General features: G+C 46.4%; 1 protein-coding gene across 1 annotated transcript in view; it reads right to left on the reverse strand.

Moving 5' to 3' along the window:
• Positions 1-3458: 3458 nt before the first annotated feature.
• LOC138735841 (prolactin receptor-like) overlaps positions 3459-15415 on the reverse strand; it is an 81943-nt gene continuing 69986 nt past the window's right edge. Inside the window, exons 7-9 of the mRNA XM_069884341.1 lie at positions 5019-5118; positions 4180-4249; positions 3459-3871 (exon numbers count right to left, since the gene is read on the reverse strand). Coding sequence (XP_069740442.1) covers positions 3602-3871; positions 4180-4249; positions 5019-5118 — 440 coding nt within the window. The 3' untranslated portion in view covers positions 3459-3601. The remainder of the gene's footprint in view (positions 3872-4179; positions 4250-5018; positions 5119-15415) is intronic.

Raw genomic sequence — 15415 nt, forward strand, 5'->3', positions numbered from 1 at the left:
TCTGGCCGCCACACTGAACCAGTGGCATTTTTTCCCCGCACCCTCCAAGGCCCCGAATGCAGGGACTCCGCCATCAAGAAGGAGCCACAGACTATAGTGGAGGCCGTGCGCCATTGGAGGCACTACTTGGCCAGCAGACCATTCATCTGCTGGCAGACCATTCACTTGCTGGCAAACCAGAGAGCTGACGCTTTTATGTTTAACAATGAACAGCCGGGATAAAATTAAAAATGACAAGATCATGAGGTGGAGAATTGAGCGTCCACCTACAATTATGAGATCTTGTACTGGTCGGGCAAGCTCAATGAGCCTCCCGATGCCCTGTCCAGGGGAACCTGCGCCAGGGTGCAAGTTGATCTCCTCCATGCCCTCCACGATGCCCTCTGCCATCCCGGGGTCATGAGGCTCTACCATTTTGTGAGGGTCTGTAACTTCCCCTCCTCAGTGGAGGAAGTCAGGAAGCTGACTTGCTGTTGCCCGGTCTGTGCGGAATGCAAGCCACAATCTTACAGACCAGAGAGAGCCCAACACTTCAACGCTACTCGCCCCTTCAAACATCTTAGCATGAACTTCAAGGGGCCTCTCCCGTCCACGAATCGGAGCATTTACTTCCTGAATATCGTGGACGATTACTCACGTTTCCCATTCACCATCCCCTGCCCCGACCTGACCACATCCACGATCATTAAAGCACTCCACACACTGTTCACTCTGTTCGGGTACCCCAGTTACGTTTATAACGGCCGGGGATCAGCCTGCATGAGTGAGAAGATGCAGCACTACTTCCTTTCCAGGGGCTTAGCTACGAGCAGGACCACCAGCTACAACCCCTGTCGGAACGGGCAGGTGGAGAGAGAGAATGGTGCAATCTGGAAGGCAGTCCTTTTGACCCTTGTTGAAAGGGATCCCTGAATTCCAGTGGCAAGAGGTCCTTCCAAAAGCACTGCACGCCACCAGGTCCCTACTCTGCACGGCAACTAACACAACGCCCCTTGAAAAATTGTTCTCCTTCCCTAGGAGGTTGGTTTCAGGAACCATGCTGTCAGTCTGGCTGACTACCCCGGAGCCAGTGCTTCTCCGGAAGCATGTTAGAATGTACAAGGCAGACCCACTGGTCGAGTAAGTGCACCTCCTGCATGCTAACCCATGGTATGCTCTGGTACGGTACCCAGACACACAGAACGATACAGTGTCCATCTGGGACCTGTCTCAAGCTGGGGCCCCAGCACAGGAGGAGCACCCAATACCCCCAGCACAGGAGGAGCACCCGATACCCCCGGGTAACAACCATTCGGCCCCAGGGATCACCCTGACAGGTGAAGTAGTGATCCCACCTCCAACACAGGCCCCCGAGTCCCCCCCCCACTATTACACAAATTCCCACCCCCTACGGACATGGTAGACACAGACACTGTTCAACCCTCCAACACCCAGCCGAACAATCAAGCCACCGTTCTGCTGAAACCAATGATATAGCCAGCAGTGCTTCGGAGATCTTGGTGCCAAATAAAACTGCCAGAGTGGATGAACCTTTGAACTGTATGGACTACAAGACCTGTGCTGATGGACGTTGCCCCACGTCACCCCACCGGATTTCACTCAGAAAAAGGAGAGGCGAATGTGGTGGAACACAGTCCTGCGGAAATGTCCTCACTGGGCTGGGTAGGCTGGCCCACCTTCTGTACCTGTAGCCCCTCCCCATAAGATACCCTAATAAAGGCTGAGAGCCCTAGTCTCCTCCCTCACACCTGCCTTGGACATGAACCAGCAGCATGTAAAGGCATGTCTGGGTCTTCTGAACAATAAAAGCCTTTGACTTTTGCTTCCTGTCTGCAAGTGGTCAGTGATGGCGCCAAAAAGAGATGGGGAGATTTTAAATGGGTTTCTTGCATCAGTCTTTACTCGACAGATGGACACAGTCAGTAGAAGTGAGGCAAGATAGAAGGGAGGTCATGGAAGAGAGGTTGTGTTTAACCAATCTTGGAGAGTTTTTCGAGGAGGTTGCCAGGAAAGGTGATGAAAGAAAGCCTGTGGATGCTATCTACATGGACTTTAGTAAAGCCTTTGACAAGGTCCCACATGGGAGATTAGACAGGAAGGTTCAGATGATAGATATTCATGGTGAAGTAGTGAACTGGATTCGACAATGGCTGGACTGGAGAAGCCAGAGAGTAGTGGTGGATGATGCTTCTCAGACTGGAGGCCTGTAACTAGAGGTGCCTCAGGAATTGGTGCTGGGACCATTGTTGTTTGTCATATAGAGCACTGATCTGGTTGATAATGTGGTCAATTGGATCAGCAAGTTTACAGATGAGACTAAGATTGGAGACGTTGTGGACAGTGAAGAAGGTTTTTAAAGTTTGCAGAGGGATCTGGACCAGCTGGAAAAATGGGCTGGAAAATGGCCAATGGAATTTAATGCAGACAAGTGTGAGGTGTTGTATTTTGGAAGGACAAACCAAGAAAGGATGTACACGGTGAATTGTTGGGCACTGAGGAGTGGGGTAGAACAGAGGGACCTGGGAATAAATGAAACATAGAACACCAAAGTCTACAGGACAGTACAGGCCCTTCAGCCTGCAATGTGGTGCTGATCTAATAACATACAATAACAATAAAGGATAGGGGAAAGGGAGGGGAAGAGGAAGGGGTAAGGGGGGGAGAAAGAAAGGGAGGGAGAAGGAAGAGTGGGGAGAAGGAGGGGAGGAGAATGAGGGGAGGAGGGAAAGGAGGAATGGGGAGGAGAAAGGTTGGAGGAGGGGAAGGGGAGGAGAAAGAGGGAGGAGGGGAAGGAGGTGGACAGGAAGAAGGTGGAGGAGAGAAAGAGGGAGGAGGTGGGGAGGAGAAGGAGGAGGGAGATAAGGAGGGGAGGAGGAGGAGAGAAGAAGGAGGGGGAAGGGAGGAGATAAGGAGGGGAGGAGAATGAGGGGAGGAGGGAAAGGAGGAATGGGGAGGAGAAAGGTCGGGGGAGGGGGAGGGGGAGGGGATGAGAAAGAGGGAGGAGGGGAAGGAGGTGGACAGGAAGAAGGTGGAGGAGAGAAAGAGGGAGGAGGTGGGGAGGAGGAGGAGAAGGAGGAGGGAGATAAGGAGGGGAGGAGGAGGAGAGAAGAAGGAGGGGAAGGGAGGAGATAAGGGGAGGAGGACGAGGAGGGAAAGGAGGAATGGGGAGGAGAAAGGTGGGAGAAGGAGGAGGGGGAAGGGGAAGGAGGTGGATGGGGAGAAGGTGGAGGGGAGAAGGTGTGGAGAAGGAGGAGGGGAGGAGGAGGAGGGGAGGAGAAGGATGAGGAGAAGGAGGAGGGAGATAGGAGGGAGATAGGAGGGGAGGAGGACGAGGAGGGAAAGGAGGAATGGGGAGGAGACGGGGAGGGGAAAGAGGGGGAGGGGAAGGAGGTGGATGGGGAGAAGGTGTAGGAGGGGAAGAGGGAGAAGGAGGAGGGGAGGAGGTGAAGAGAAGGAGGAGGAGGGGAGAAGGAAGAGAAGGAGGAGGGGGAGAAAAAGAGGCAGAATGAGGAGGGAGAAGGAGGAGAGGAGGGGAGATGGGAGGGGAAGGAAGAGGGGGTAGAAAGAGATAGGGGGCTATATGGCCCCACCACATGACCCCTCATTTCCTGGCCCCGCCCACTGACCAGCTCTGATCCACAAGGTCTGTGTATTTGTCATCACTGGGCAGAGAAAACACTTGCAACAGATTGGATGGAGCCACCAGTGCTCTGCTCCAATCAGAAGGCGAGTGTGTCATGGACCCACCTTCTTGCAGCTCCACCCACTCTGGGTCTTGGCCGTGACCTCCAATCTCCACGGCAGCCCACAGGTCCTCCGGCTCTGGTGGCCACATGACATGAGGCACGCCAATTATGCCTGGCCCTGCCCTCTGCAATAGGAGTAGGGGCATCAATACTTGGTCTCACCCACCGATCTTGGCCACACCCACAGATCCTCACCACTCACCAGTCCTAACTCTGCCCACCAGACCAGGCCACAGCCACCACTCCAGGCCCCACCCACCGCTCCAAGCCTTGCCCACTGGTTCTGGCCCCACCCCTCTGGTCCTGACTCCATCCACTTGTCCAGGTCCCACCCTCCAGTCCAGTCCCCACCCACCACTCCATGCCCTGCCCACGTTTCTGGCCCCTTCCCCACACCACTACTGATCCTTGACTCTCCAACACCATCACTCACCTTCAGGGCCTTCAGGTTCAAGCCCCCGATGGTGGGCTCGGGAATCGGGGGCCACACAAACCTCCGCACTCTGTCAGCAGAGGGGAAGGGGGTCAGCAATGTCGGCAGACCATTCACCCCCTCCACACCTTTCCCCCTTCCCCAATCTTTCCCTCCTCAACCTCCGCCTCTGCTTCCCCCCTCCATCTCCCCCTCTGCCTTCCCCTCTGCCATTCCCTCTGCCTTCCACCCCCACCTTCTCCCCTCTGCTTCACTTGCTATCCCCTTCCCTTTAACCCTACCTCGTCCCTCAGCCTCCTCCCTCCCCCTCCACTTCCCACCTTCATTTCCCCCTCCCCAAGCCCCCGCACCTCCCCCCTCCCCATCCGCTTCTCCCCGCGTTCCTCTCCTCTGCCTTCCCCCACACCCCTCTGACTTCCCCACACCACCTATCCCACTCCCACTGGATGTGGTTTAATGGATTGGTGTGAAAGATCAGGGTTGGTGTGTGAGGTCAGAGGTTAGTGGCAGGTCAGAGGTTGGAGTGGGTCAGAGGTTGGTGAGTTGGCTTGGATTGGAGTGGGAGGTCAGGTTTGGTGTCAAAGGTCAAAGGTTGGAGTGAGAGGTTGTCAGGTTGAAGTGAGAAGTCAGGTGGCTGCAGGTCAGAGATAGGTGGGAGATCAGAGGTTGGAGTGGGTCAGAGGAGTGTGAGGGTCAGATGTGGGTGAGATGTCAGAAATTGTTGTGCGAGGTTAGAGGTTGGAGTGGGTCAGAGGATGGTGAGAGGTCAGGGATTGGAGTCGGAGGTGATGCCAGTGAACAGGTAGAAGGAGGTACGGGTTTCTGATTGGTTTACGTACATGTCAACCTTCAGACCAATGATGGCAAGGAGAACAAGGCAGGTAACACAGAACAGGCTGCTCAGCAGAATCCACACACGCTGTATCTTCATCCCTGGAGCTAAAGCACAAGAAAGATCCCATCAGTCTTCATCATCACCACAGAAACAGGCCATTCGGCCTACCCTGCACTTCTGACCCTTTTTACCTCATCCCCTGAGCTTGTTGACTTCAAGGAAGACAGATTCAGCCTCTCTAGTCAATCCTAAGGACCATCCCATTGCCGATGTCATCCTGGCCAAGCCCTCCACACTTTGTCTGTGCAATCTCCACACTCTCATTGTGTTGGCATCACAAAAGCATGCAGTGGTCCAGCTGTGGCCCAACCAGTGGCATAAAGTCTGAACTTGACCTCCAAACTTGGAGTTCATGGCCTGGTCAATGTAGGCAAGGGTCCCACACTCCCCCTCACCTTCATTCAACCTCAGATGCCACCCTAAAGAAACTGAAGTCAGAGCTCATGTTCTTCCACGTACCTCTGTGACGTGAATCTGGAGGAGCCATCCTCATCAATCCAATGAAGTGAATCACCTAAATCTTCTCAAGATTAATGCCTCCAACCAGTGCTCCGCATTCTTACCGACCAACCAATACCATTCTGTGGACAATAGCCATCCACCGACTGTCAATACCATCCTATCAACGACAACCGACATCCAACTGACCAATACCATCCTGTAGACAACAACCATCCACCGACTGTCAATACCATTCTATCAACGACAACCGACATCCAACTGACCAATACCATCCTGTAGACAACAACCATCCACCGACTGTCAATACCATCCTATCAACAACAACCAACTTCCAACTGACCAATACCATCCTATAGACAACAACCATCCACCGACTGACAATACCATCGTATAGACAACCATCTACCAATTGACCAATACCATCCATCGACTGATTAATCCTATCCAGTAGACCACCATCTACTGATTGGAAAATATCATCCAGTAGACAAAAACCATCTTCCAATTGACCAATCCCATCCTGAAGACAACCATCTGTCAACTCACCAATACCATCCTGTAGTCAGCCATCTACCAACTGACCAATATCATCCTATAGACAACTACAGTCCACTGACTGCCCAATACCCTCCTGTAGACAACAACCATCTACCAACCAACCAAAGCATCCCATATACAACCATTTACACACTGACAAATAACATCCTGTAGACAACTGTCTACCAATTGACCAGTACTGCCCTGGAGATCACCATCTACCAACTGACCAATACCACCCTATAGACAAGCGTCTGCCAACTGATCAATACCATTCTATAGACAACCAACTTAAAATTGACCAAAGCCATACTGAGACGACAACCATCTACTGACTGACCAATACCATGCTCTAGACAATTGTTTACCGACTGAACAATGTCATCCAGAAGACAACAAACTTCCACTGACTGACCATTACTGTTCTGTAGACAACCGTCAATTGACTGACCAATGCCATCCTATAGACAACTGTCTACTAACAGACCGATACCATTCTGTAGATAACAACTGTCTTCCAACTGATCAATATCATCCTGTATACAACTCTCTACCGACTGTCCAATACCATCCTTTAGACAACAACTGTCTACTGACTGACCAGGTCCATCCTGTAGACAACCATTTATGAAATGACCAACACCGCGCTGTATATTGCTGTCTACTGCAGTGGTTCTCAACCTTTTTCTTTCCGCTCACATCCCACTTTAAGTAATCCCTATACCATTGGTGCTCTGTGATCAGTGAGGGATTGCATAAGGGAAGGTTGAGAATCACTGCTCTAGACCCAATTGTTACTGAAATATTTTGCTTGAGAAAAATTGTCATTGACCCATTTCCTTTAGCGTTCTGAAACTGTGTACATAACAAGTCAATTGGGGACAATTAAAACAGTGGTTTTCAACCTTTTTCTTTCCACCCACATCCAACCTTAAGTAATCCTTTACTGATCACAGAGCACCGATGGCATAGGGATTACTTAAAGTAGGATGTGAGTAGAAAGAAAAAGGTTGAGAACCACCAAAGTAGATGCTGAAAAGGTTTTGGACAGAGTGGAGTGGAACTATTTATTTGAAGATTTAAATTTGGTATGGGCTTTATATCATGGATTAAATTGAATTATAGTGGCCCCTTCGCTATGGTGGTTACTAATAATAACAAATCCTCCTTCTTTAGGTTGTTTAGGGGAGCTAGTCAGGGATGCCCCCCTTAGCTCCTTGCTGCTTTATCTAGTTTTAGAACCTCAGGCAATTGCCCTTAGAGACACTCAAGAGGTTAAAGGGATTGTCAGAAATGGGGTATCTCATGTTTCTTTGTTATGCAGATGATCTATTTCAGATCCTGAAAGATCTACCCCATTATTTTATGTGTTTTCTCAATGTAAGTTCTTTCTCTGGATATAAATGAAACCTTCATAAAAGTGAACTATTTTTGATTAATATGCAGGTCCCCATCATCTACATTCAAACTCCATTAAAGATTGTCAGAGATCATTTCACATACTTAGGGATTAAAATTACTTAACGATTTCTATAAACTGAATTTTTCTCCTCTATTCCAGTACGTGATTGCTTTTTTCTAGATGGTCTCATTTATCATTATCTTTAATAGGTCGTATTAATACAGTTGAAATGATATTATTACTTAAGTTTTTATATCTGTTTCAACCGATTCCAGTTTTCATCCTGAAGTCTTTTTCTTTATAATATTGACTCAAAGGTTTCTTCCTTTATTTGGAAGAACAAAAACCCTTGAATTAGTTAACTTCATCCACAAAAATTGAAGAAAGATGGAAGTCCGGCCCTACCTAATTTTAGACTTGATTACTGGAATGCTAATATAACCATATAACCACTTACAGCACAGAACAGGCCAGTTCGGCCCTACTAGTCCATGCCGTAACAAATCCCCACCCTCCTAGTCCCACTGACCAGCACCCGGTCCATACCCCTCTAGTCCCCTCCTATCCATGTAACGATCCAGTCTTTCCTTAAATGTAACCAATGATCCCGCCTCGACCACGTCTGCCGGAAGCTCATTCCACATCCCCACCACCCTCTGCGTAAAGAAATTTCCCCTTCATGTTCCCCTTATAATTTTCCCCCTTCAATCTTAAACCATGCCCTCTAGTTTGAATCTCCCCCACTCTTAATTGAAAAAGCCTATCCACATTTACTCTGTCTGTCCCTTTTAAAATCTTAAACACCTCAACCAAGTCCCCCCTCAATCTTCTACACTCCAGAGAAAAAAGCCCCAGTCTGCACAACCTTTCCCTATAACTCAAACCTTGAAATCCTGTCAACATTCTCGTGAACCTTCTCTGCACTCTCTCTATTTTGTTTATATCTTTCCTATAATTCAGTGACCAAAACTGTACACAGTACTCCAAATTTGGCCTCACCTCCTTAACAAGCAGAGCAACTCCTCCCCTTTTTTTAACCCCTGATCTATCACATCTAAAACAAATGTATCCTGGAACGTTAAGTTGCCAGTCCTGCCCCTCTTGTAGCCAGGCCTCACTAATTGCCACAATATCGTGACCCCATGTATCTGTCCATGCTCTAAGCTCGTCTGTTATCTAACTTTTTGGATTTTTTATTCTGACAAATTGGATCATCCATTCTGGACAGGGTTAGAATTGAAATCTCTACAGCAGTGTTCAGAGTCCTCATTATTGGGGACCTCTCTTCCATTTAGTTTTTTCCCAAGATCAGTAAAAATATATCTAATCCAATACTCAAACATAGATTGTGAATCTGGTTCCAATTTAGGACATTTTAATTTAAAAACTTTGTTTCATCCAAGTGCTGTCTCTCCTCCTTATTTTTTTGACCATCAATAATTGATCAATCATTCTCTATAAGGGTACTATTTCTTCTGAAAATTTATTTAAGGAAGGTTGTCTAATGTCTTTTGAACAACTGGAAAGTAAACATGACTTACCAAATATTCATTTTTTAGATATTTATAGATTAGAAATGTTTAACTACCATAGTACTAGACTTTCCATTTGTATATCCACCAGATCAAGTTGATAATATTTTTAATGTGAATCCTTCTCAGAAAGAGTGAATTGGATTTATATATGATAGATTATTGAAATTATGTTCAGTATTTCATGATAAGATTAAAAAGATATGGGAATTGGAACTTGCAAGATCCTTATCAGAGGATCTATGGAACAAGATTCTTAAACTGTTGAATACATCTTCAATATGTGCCCGACATTCAGTTATCTAATTCAGAGTGGTGCATCATGTTCATATGTCCAAAGATAAACTGGCTTGTATCTTTTCTAATGTTAATGCTACTTGTGACAAATGCAAATCTGATATTCCTACATTGACGCATGTTTTGGTCTTGTCCATCCTTAGAAACCTATTGGAAAGAAATGTTTAAAATCTTTTCAACTGTATTTCAGGTGGAACTATGACCCAATCCAATACTGCTCTTTTTGGGGTTATTGTCTCACACATAGGGAGTTTTTCTGTACCTGTTCAACATTGTTCTCTACATTGTTGGCTAGGAAAGCCATCTTATTCAAATAGAAAGACTCGAGACCACCAACAGTGTTTTGATGGTTTGCTCATATTGTGTCCTGTTTGGAAAAAATTAGATATCATGAACTTGATAGATTATGTGAAACAATCTCTTTGTAAATAGTCTCCATTGGCTTTATCTTTAATAGGTTGTATTAATGCCATCAAGATGATAATCTTATCCACATATTTGTATTTATTTCAAACAGTCTCAGTTTTTATTCCAAAATCCTTTTTTGATAATATTGATTCTAAAATATCTTATACTTGGAATAAAAAGATTCCCATTTTGAGTAAATTCCATCTGCAGAAATTAAAGAAAGATGGTGGTCTAGCTTTACCTAATCTTAGACTGAAGAGAACAATCATCTACTGACTCCTCAATACCATCCTGTAAATAACAACCGTCTCCCGACTGACCAATGTAGTCCTCAAGACAAGTGTCTATTGACTGACCAGTACCATTGTAGTGACCTGGATGTGAGCGAGTGAATGGACTGGAGACACAGACTGTGAGCTCTGTGGTTGCAGCAGGAATATTTACTTAAACTTTGCGTGCTTGCTTTTCAGCGGTGCAGTCAGACCGCATGTATGCCTTGCCACTTGTGTCACACTGACGCAAGTGTGCACACCAACTTCCATTGTAGAGCGGAAGTGATGGGAACATGCTACCATCTCTGCCAAGACTGCCCCACTGACCACACATAACAAGCAGGACAGGTTCATTGCAGCAGATTTGTGCATCGCCACACCATCCCATAGATTACCATCTACTAACTGACCACTGTCTACCCACTCAACATTTCCAACATGTAGATAACCATCTGAGGACTGACCAGTACCATCTGTAGAAAACTGTCTATTGACTAACCAATACTGTACTGTAGACCCTATCTACTAACTGACCAATGCCATCGACAAAAATCTAAAGAATGACCAATACCATCCTGTCCACCAACTGACCAAAACCATCCTTTAGACAACAACAATCTACTGACTGACCAGTATCAACCTTTAGACAACCATCTACTGACTGCCCAATTCCATCCTACCAGTATCATCCTGTAGACAACAACCAATACCCTCCCGTATACAACCATCTGCCAATGGACAAATAATGTGCTGTAGACAACTGTCTACCAAATAACCAATGCCATCCTTTAGACAACAATTGTTTACCCACTGACCAATACCATCCTGAAGACAACAACCATCTACTGACAGACCCATACTATCCTGTAGACAACAACTGTCTACCGATTGTCCAACACCAACCTGTACATAACAATATGATCCTGTGGACAACCACCATCTATCAAATGACCAGTATCATCCTTTACACAACTGCCTACTGACTGACCAATTTCATCCTGTAGACAACAACTGATCAAACCATCCTGTAGACAAAATAATTTCCACTGACTGATAACCATCCCAGAGATAACCATCTTCCAAATGACCAAATACCATGCTGTAGAAAACAATGGTCTACCAACTGACCAACATCATCCTGTAGACAGCCGACTATGGACTGACTGATGTCAATCTATAAACAACCTTCCAATATGTGGAGGTACCAGCTGGAGATGCTTGATTTTCTATTAGGGAACAAGAAAGGACAGGTGATAGAGGTATGAGTCTGGGAACATTTTGGGTCCAGTGATCATAATACCATTAGTTTCAAGTTAATTAGGGAGAAGGATAGGTCTGGGCCTTGGTTTGAGATTCTAAATTGGAGAAATGCCAATTTTGAGGAAATGAGAAAGGATCTAGAATGAATGGATTGGGATAAGTTGTTTTTGGGCAAGGATGTGCGAGGTAAGTGGAGATCCTTCAAAGGTGAAATTTTGAGTTTACAGAGTTTGTATGTTCCTGTCAGGATTAAAGGCAAGGTTAGCAGGCAGAGGGAACCTTGGTTTTCGAGGGATATTGGGGATCTGGTTCAAAAGAAAAGAGAGGTGTATAACGGCAACATGGAAAACATGAGGTACTTGAGGAGTCTAAAAAATGCAAGAAAATCCTCAAGAAGAAATTAGGAAGGTTAAAAGAAGACGAGAGTTTGCTTTGGCAGACAATGTGAAGGAAGATCCTAAGGGTTTCTACAGGTATATTCAGAAGAAATGGATAGTAAGGGGCAAAATGGATCCCATTGAAGATCAGAGTGGTCGGCTTTGTATGAAGCCAAAAGAGATGGGGAGATCTTAATTTTTTTTTCATCAGTATTCACTCAGGAAACAGGACAGAGTCGAGGGAGGTAAGGAAAACAAGCAGTGAGGTCATGGAACCCATACAGATTAAAGAGGAGAAAGTGCTTACTGACTTAAAGCAAATAAGGGTGAATAAATCCCCAGGACCTGACCAGCTATGCCCTCAGGCCTTGAGGGAAGCTCGTGTAGAAATTTTAGGGACTCTGGCAGAAATATTTAAAATGTCCTTATCCATGGGGAAGGTGCTGGAGGACTGGAGGGGAGCTCACATTGTTCCGTTGTTTATAAAAGGCTCCAAAGTAACCCTGGAAATTATAGGCTGGTGAGCCTGACATCAGTAGAAAGTAAATTATTGGAAGGTATTCTAAAAGATCGGATTTACAATTATTTTGATAGCCAGAAACTGATTAGGGACAGTCTGTCAATATAGCTTTGCGTTTGGTAGGTCATGTTTAACCAAACTTGTGGAGTTTTTTGAGGCGGTAACCAGGAAAGTTGATGAAGGAAAGGCTGTGTATGTTGTCTACATGGACTTTAGTAAGGCCTTTGACAAGGACCATTCAGAGCCAGCTCTTCGGCGCTTGACGTCCTGTTTTGCATAAACTGCCAAAATGTTTGGCCTGGAAGTCAGCCTGAAGAAAACTGAGGTCCTCCATCAGCCAGCTCCCCATCATGACTACCAGCCCCCCCCACATCTCCATCGGGCACACAAAACTCAAAACGGTCAACCAGTTTATCTATCTCGGCTGCACCATTTCATCGGATGCAAGGATTGACAACGAGATAGACAACAGACTCGCCAAGGCAAACAGCGCCTTTGGAAGACTACACAAAAGAGTCTGAAAAAACAACCAACTGAAAAACCTCACAAAGATTAGCGTATACAGAGCCGTTGTCATACCCACACTCCTGTTCGGCTCCGAATCATGGGTCCTCTACCGGCATCACCTACGGCTCCTAGAACGTTTCCACCAGCGTTGTCTCCGCTCCATCCTCAACATTCATTGGAGTGACTTCATCCCTAACATTAAAGTACTCGAGATGGCAGAGGCCGACAGCATCGTATCCACGCTGCTGAAGATCCAACTGTGCTGGGCAGGTCACGACTCCAGAATGGAGGTCCATCGCCTTCCCAAGATCGTGTTATATGGCGAGCTCTCCACTGGCCACCGTGACAGAGGTGCACCAAAGAAGAGGTACAAGGACTGCCTAAAGAAATCTCTTGGTGTCTGCCACATTGACCACCGCCAGTGGGCTGATATCGCCTCAAACCATGCATCTTGGCGCCTCACATGTTCGGCGAGCAGCAACCTCCTTTGAAGAAGATTGCAGAGCCCACCTCACTGACAAAAGACAAAGGAGGAAAAACCCAACACCCAACCCCAACCAACGAATTTTCCCCTGCAACTGCTGCAACCGTGTCTGCCTGTCCCGCATCGGACTTGTCAGCCAGAAACGAGCCTGCAGCTCCATAAATCTTTGTCTGCGAAGCCAAGCCAAAGACATGGGAGGTTAGTCAGGAAGGTTCAGACACTAGGTATTCATGGTGAAGTAGTGAACTGGATTTGACGATGGCTGCATGGGAGAAGCCAGAGAGTAGTGGTGGATGATGCGTCTCAGACTGGAGGCCTGTGACTAGAGGAGCCTCAGGGATCGGTGCTGGGACCATTGTTGTTTGTCATCTATATCAATGATCTGGATGATAACGGGGGAAATTGGATCAGCAAGTTGACAGATGACACTAAGATTGGAGACATTGTGGACAGTTAAGAAGGTTTTCAAAGTTTGCAGAGGGATCTGGACCAGCTGTAAAAATGGGCTGGAAAATGGCAGAAGGAATTTAATGCAAACATGTGTGAGGTGTTGCATTTTGGAAGGACCAACCATGGTAAATTGTCGGGCACTGAGAGTGGGATAGAATGGAGGGATCTGGGAATACAGATACATAATTCCCTGAAAGTGACGTCACAGGTGGATAGGGTTGCAAAGAGAGCTTTTGGCATATTGGCTTCATAAATCAAAATATTGAGTATAGGAGTTGGGATGTTATGGTAAAGTTGTATAAGACATTTGGTGAGGCCAAATTTGGAGGAATATGTGCAGTTTTGGTCACCAAATGACAGGAAAAATATCAATAAGATAGAAAGAGTGCAGGGAAGATTTACTAGGATGTTCCCCAGACTTCAGGAACTGAGTTACAGGGAAAGGTTAAACAGGTTAGGACTCTATTCCCTGGAGCGTAAAAGAATGAGGGGAGATTTGATCGAAGTATTTAAAATTATGAGGGGGACAGACAGAGTAAATGTAGGTTGGCTTTTTCCACTGAGGGTGGGTGAGATTCAACCCAGAGGACATGAAAGAGTGAAAGGGGAAAAGTTTAAGGGGAACATGAGGGGGAACTTGTTCACACAGAGAGGTGGGGGTCTGGATCGAGGTGTCAGCTGAAGCTGTGAATGTGGGCTTAATTCTAACATTTAAGGGAAATTTGGACAGGTACATGGATGGAAGAGGTATGGTGGACTATGGATGAACACAGATCAGTGGGACTAGGCAAGAAAAAGTGGTTCAGCACAGACTAGAGGGGATAAAGTGTGGCAATCATTCTATGGTTTTACCAATTGACCAATACCATCCTGTAGACAAACATCTACCAAGAAACCAATACCATCCTGTAGACAACCATCTGGCAACTGACCAATACCATCCTGTAGACAACCGTCTGGCAACTGACCAATACCATCCTGTAGACAACCGTCTACCAACAGACCAATACCATCCTGTAGTCAACCATCTGGCAACTGACCAATACCATTCTGTAGACAACCATCTGACAACTGACCAATACCATCCTGTCGACAACCATTATCTGACTGGTTACTGACTGACCAATACCATCCTGTAGTCAACCATCTACCAAGTGGCCAATACCATCTTGTAGACAACCATCCACCAAATGGCCAATACCATCTTGTAGACAACCATCTACTAACAGACCAATACCATCCTGTAAACAACCATCTACCAACTGACCAATACCATCCTGTAGACAACAACAATCTACTGAATGGCCAATACCATCTCCTGACTGATGAACATCATCATGAAGCTGTGGAGGTAGCATAGCATAATCAGTTAGAGGGTTTGAAATGCGTCTGTTTTAATGCAAAGAGTTTTTGGAATTACAGTGTGGCCATTACAAAAATTTAGCTAATGTAAGTACGGGATTGGCTGATAGAGATACTGGGGTTTAGATGTTTTAAAAGGGATAGCATGGAAGGTTAAAGTGGAGGGAACTATTACTAATTAGGAATGGTATCATGGCTGTAGAAAGGGAGAGGCTCCAGAGGGAAGGTCCACTGAGTCAGTGTGGGTGGAAGTTGGAAATAGGAAGGGAACTATCCATGCCGGGAGTCATCTATAGGCCCCCAAATAGCCCTCGGGACTGGGTTGTAGTTATGGGTGATTTCAACTTCCCTAATATTGACCAGCACCTCCTGACTGCAAGAAGGATGGATGGGGCTGAATTGGTCAGGTGTGTCCAAGAAGGATTCCTGACATGGTCTGTGTAGCGGCCGATGAGAGGAGAGGCCAGACTG

The sequence above is a fragment of the Narcine bancroftii genome, chromosome 1, assembly GCF_036971445.1.
Source record: "Narcine bancroftii isolate sNarBan1 chromosome 1, sNarBan1.hap1, whole genome shotgun sequence".
NCBI classification, from domain to species: Eukaryota; Metazoa; Chordata; class Chondrichthyes; order Torpediniformes; family Narcinidae; genus Narcine; species Narcine bancroftii.